The sequence below is a fragment of the Morus notabilis genome, unplaced genomic scaffold (assembly GCF_000414095.1).
Source record: "Morus notabilis unplaced genomic scaffold, ASM41409v2 Scaffold203, whole genome shotgun sequence".
Taxonomy (NCBI): Eukaryota; Viridiplantae; Streptophyta; class Magnoliopsida; order Rosales; family Moraceae; genus Morus; species Morus notabilis.
In genome coordinates, this window is record NW_010361196.1 from 507,465 (window position 1) to 512,471 (window position 5,007).

Sequence of the window (5,007 nt, forward strand, 5' to 3'; positions counted from 1 at the left end):
TATACTATGCTAGCCAGTCCATCCCCAATATGACATCATAATCATACATCTCTAGTATGATTAGATTTACATACAATTCTCTACCAAAAATGACAATAGGCACTGCTCTAAGCCAAGATTGGAACTTCAAACTATCTCCTGAAGGTAAAAACACTCTACACACTTCCCCTAGCTCGTTTGGCATTCTCCCTAACTTTATAGCGAAGCTCACAACAATAAAAGAGTGAGAAGCACCTGAGTCTATTAATGCATATGTAGTAGTTTCAGCCATAGAGAGCTGACCTGAATAACTTCGAAAGGTCTAGCCTCCACTTCACCTTGAGTCAGGGTAAACACTTGAGCATTTGTCTTCTGTTGATTTCCACCACGTCCTCCTTGTTTTAGGTTGTCTAGGCAATCTCTAGCATAATGCCCAGGCTTTTCACAAGTATAACACCTAAAGTTCTTCGTCCAACATTCTCCACGATGTCGGCGCTGGCAGTTGTTGCAGTATGGCCACAACTCAAAGCCCCGTTGGCCCTGTTGTCTCCAGTCATCTCCTCGATTCAGCATGTTCTAATTTCCTTACCCGTCTCTACCTCGGTTGCTTCTTCCGCCTCGGTTATTATTTCTAAAGTACCTATTGCCTCGATTTCTAAAATTTTCCCGCTGGGGTCCTTGTCCTCCTCTGTTCCAAAATTCCCTCTTTGTTGAAAATTCCCTCGGCTGCTAAAATGAGACTGAGAATTAGAACCGGTGTCACCCTTGGTCCCTAAAAATTGAGCCTGTCTTTTTTCAACATTTTCCCACATTTCTTTCTGAATCGCTCGCTCAATAGCTTATGCATAGGTGCATGGCCCCATCTCACCAGCATCCACTAACTTTGCCAAATCTGACCTTAGACCTTTCATAAACCTCCTTTTTCTCTCATTTTCTGTTGCTACCAATCCGAGTGCAAATCTTGACAATTGATCGAACTTCTGCGCATATTCAATCACGGTAGAGTTCCCTTGCTTTAACTCTTGAAACTCATCCATTTCTGCATCCAGAATGTTAGCATTGTAGTATTTAGAGTTTAACAGCTCCAGAGATCCCGTCCAGGTTAGAGTATTCACATGCACGGTCCTCTTAACAATGTCCCACCAAATTCTTGCATTGTTCTTCATTTGATACACCGCACATGCCACTTTTTCCTTATCTATCAACTTCATGAAGTCAAAAATCTTCTCAAGACTACACCTCCATTCTTCAACAATTAATGGATCAGTGTCCCCCTCAAATGTCAGAGGTCGTTGCTTCCTAAATCGTTCATACACTGGCTCTCCCACTTGAGCCTCATTCTGATCCCGTGCCGATTGCAGTGGTAATGGCAGTTGTTGTTGTTGTGGCGGTGGATTCATATTAGCCTTAATTCGTTCCATGAAGGCATTAAGTCTCTTGTTTTGCTAGTGAATTTTCTCCACTTGTAGCCTTACTGCTTCCTGTAATCTTGCTATCTCATCCACTTGTGCCCTAGCAGGAGGCACTTAGGGAGCGTCATTTCTGAGTTCATTACCATCTCCCCGATGAGCTGGTTCTGATTGCTCTCATCAAGGAATGTTACGAGATCTTCCACATGCCATTTGTTTTAATGTACTAGTGTGTGTACGTTATTCCTACATGCACATCATTTATCAAGCATTCACTCTTAGTCAATAAATACTAAATACTCATTTCCTGATCAAAATAGTATTACTCAAAGTAACATTATTCCAAACATCCACGCAACACCTGAATCGAAGTTCAACACAGTACGTATTCATTATCCACAATTATTTACAATATATCACAAATTCCATCTCCAAATTCCTAGTTATTTAGTGTCACTATCGGTGAAACTTTCAAGCTTTCTTCTCTCCCCGAGAGAACCTCCAAAGTTTTGGCTAAATTGTCTTTCTATTGCAAACTGAAACCTATTCCATGTCATTTCTTTTGTTGTTCCATCTTGGGAAATCTCCCACCGAACGGTTGGGTATTCCCTTAAATACATAGTCACTATCCTTGCCCTAAACTTGTGGGGAATGTTGTGCACACGAAAAATTATGGGCATCCGAGTGGTCCAATTTTCCACTATTATAGTGTTCTCCTCATCCAAGAACATTGGAGGTTTCGCTGCCTCAACCACATTTCCGTAGTATGCCACTTCACTAGTTATTATTCGTGATCTACTAGTTACCTCGGTAACTATTTCTTTAACCTATGCACATTAGATTTTCATAAACCATATACTCATAAATGCAAAATTTACGAAATACACAACTTACAGTGAGCAGGCTCGCCGTCTTCGTGACTTGTACATATGGAGTTGTCTACAAAAATGACTAAACTCTAACTCTGATACCACAATTGTGACACCCTTTTTATACCATCTCTTTTCAAGTCTCTCTTACGATTAATCCTAAGGATGTGCCACAATGTCAATCCTTCACTTTTCACTTATGTGAAAGCTATGGTGTGTCAAAATTTTTGCTTAAATAAAATTTCGTTAATGCACCATTCCTATCAGGTTTCCTAGCCATAATTATAATTATATAGTCATCCAAGGTTTATGAGTTTAACTCCAAAATATATGTATTTACAAACCCAAAATAATACGCGTGCAGCTTCCTCGGTCCAATCATACGTACAACGGTCAACGAAGCCAGCTCTGCAACTTATTGTTCTGCTTTGTTCTTACCTTTACCTATAGCACAGACTAAACTTTAATGTACTACAGGCTCAGTAAGTAGAGCTACAATTACACAATCTTATTTTAACATACGCATGCATCACAACATCCTAGGTAACTTATGCTAATCAATTCTTACACTGTATGCACGTGCACTATATATCTCTAGGGCCCTCCCGGTACTGCAGCTGACTTTTTCACAATCTGACCACATGCCAATTTCTCAAATCACCATATCAGATTCCCCATCATCACCCACTTAGCTCAAGGGAACGACCAGTGCATTCAAATCACAATTTCTCAATATCACAATATAATCTCTGTCATCACCCACTTCACTCGAGAGACTTACGCGGCTCATTCACAATTTCATCAATCACCATATCCCAATAAGAGTCCTCTGAGGACTTGACAGTACCGGCCTATCATGCATGTTATTATGTGCTCAATCACAAGTAAGTTGAGAATCCACGTGATGCTCTGCTTTGTGTACAATATATTAACATAAGCATGCCTTCACAAAACATACACATTGACAATGTCACAAAAATTCACATAATAGCATACTTGATATTCCATAGAAAGTCTATCAAACAAAGTTTACAAGTGCTACAGAGAAGTCATACTCTACTTACCTGAGTTGCTTAGCAAAATCTGAATTTAACTCTCTTCGCTTCCCTCTTTCATTTTCCTTTCTACTGTTCAAAATAAACAAATTGGCCATTATTGTTAGAGCTCAATAGCTCAGCCATAAATCAATTTCTAATTCATAATCATATGCCCCTGAAAACTATAATTTCACAGATTCGTCAATCTTGAGAAGAAAATTCATAAAATATTTTCTCTATCTTTAAAAATTCCAAAATTAACTCTAAAACAAAGTAGACATGTATAGCTTTCCAATGAGCTATCATACGTCTAAATCTAACTTCTCTAAGTACCTCAAAAACAGTTTTCAAGAAATCAAAATTCTGTTTTTCCTGTTTTTGACAGCTTTTAGAAAGTTTCTATATGAAATTTCTTATGCGCACAACTCGAGCTACAAAACTCAAAATGAGGTGATTTCAACTCTCACACATCACTAATAACCTATTCTAAATGATAGCAAAGGTGGTTTAGGTGCAGAACTCCCATTTCAAAAAGTAGGAACCTCAGTTCTTTGTTTTATCAGTTTGTGGAAATGGCAGTTTTACGACTGCTACGAGAATATTCACAAAATATTTTATGTAGCCTCAAAAACTATAGAATCAGTGCCAATTCGAGGTAGACATCTAGGGCTTTCCAAGGAGCTATCATAAACTTTGTTGTAGGTCCATTAATGCCTACAAAAACACGTTGCACCAGATCATGAATTGCTGATTTTTCTGCAGAATTACAACAACTACGTCCAACTTCAAAATTTCATATCTTCGGCTACGGTTATCCGTTTAAGGTGATTCTTGCCTCTAATCGAAGCTTATAACGTCTTTTTTTTATGACCTTACAATCAGTTAGATCAAAACCTAAGCAAGGAGATACAGTTTCATTCTTTTCCTTAGGCAGCTCTTACATGTTTCAATAAACCGTCATTCTTCACGCTAACTAAAAAGAGAAATCCCTGCTAATGACTCCCACATGGCTGGTACAAACCTTAAGTCATCCAAATTAAACTCTTAAGGTTCATAAATAGGATGCAAAGGCTAGAGAAGCTTGTTAAATCAAAACATGTTGTTATAATCCAAACCTAACTATACACAAACCTCAAAAGGGAAAGTATTCTTTAGTCACTCACAACTCCATGTTGAATTACAATTACTTTACTAATTATGAAATTAGAACATTAATGTAACACCCCAGAGAATTTGTAACGCCCTTTAGAATTAAACATGTTTAATTATGCTAAACTGTGGATTATTAGTGTGTCTAATTTGATTTTCATAATTAATTAAGAGACTTTAAGTCATTTTCAATATTTATAATTACACCCCAAAGATTTTTGGAAAACACACTTAAATTTAATACATTTTTCTTTTTTTTCATTTTTCTTTTTCTTTTTCCTTTTCTTTTCTTTTTCTTTTTCTTTTTTTTTTCTTTTCTTTTCCCCCCATTTCCTTCCCGTGCGCCCAGCCCCCCCCCTCTCTCTTTCTTTCCTTTTCTTTTTTTTCTTCTTCTTCTTCTCTGGTTCTCCCACGCACAACCTCTCTCTCTCTCTCTCTTTCTCCATTTTCTTCCACCGCCGGCCACCTCTCTCTCCGGGCTTCCTCCCGCCGGCGTCCTCTCTCTCTCTTGCTCTCTCTTTCCGGGTTTCTCTCTCCCTCTCTCTCTCTCTCGGCAGTTTGGCC

General features: G+C 38.4%; 1 protein-coding gene across 1 annotated transcript; it reads right to left on the reverse strand.

Moving 5' to 3' along the window:
• Nucleotides 1–818: 818 nt before the first annotated feature.
• On the reverse strand, nt 819–1,379 carry LOC112091711. Its single transcript, XM_024165973.1, has one exon. It carries the CDS (start codon nt 1,377–1,379, stop codon nt 819–821), a length of 561 nt encoding a protein of 186 aa, XP_024021741.1.
• Nucleotides 1,380–5,007: the final 3,628 nt, after the last annotated feature.

Coding starts and splice junctions, on each gene's coding strand:
- LOC112091711 (XM_024165973.1), bottom strand. CDS start 1,379: ATGAATCCACCGCCACAACAACAACAACTGCCATTACCACTGCAATCG.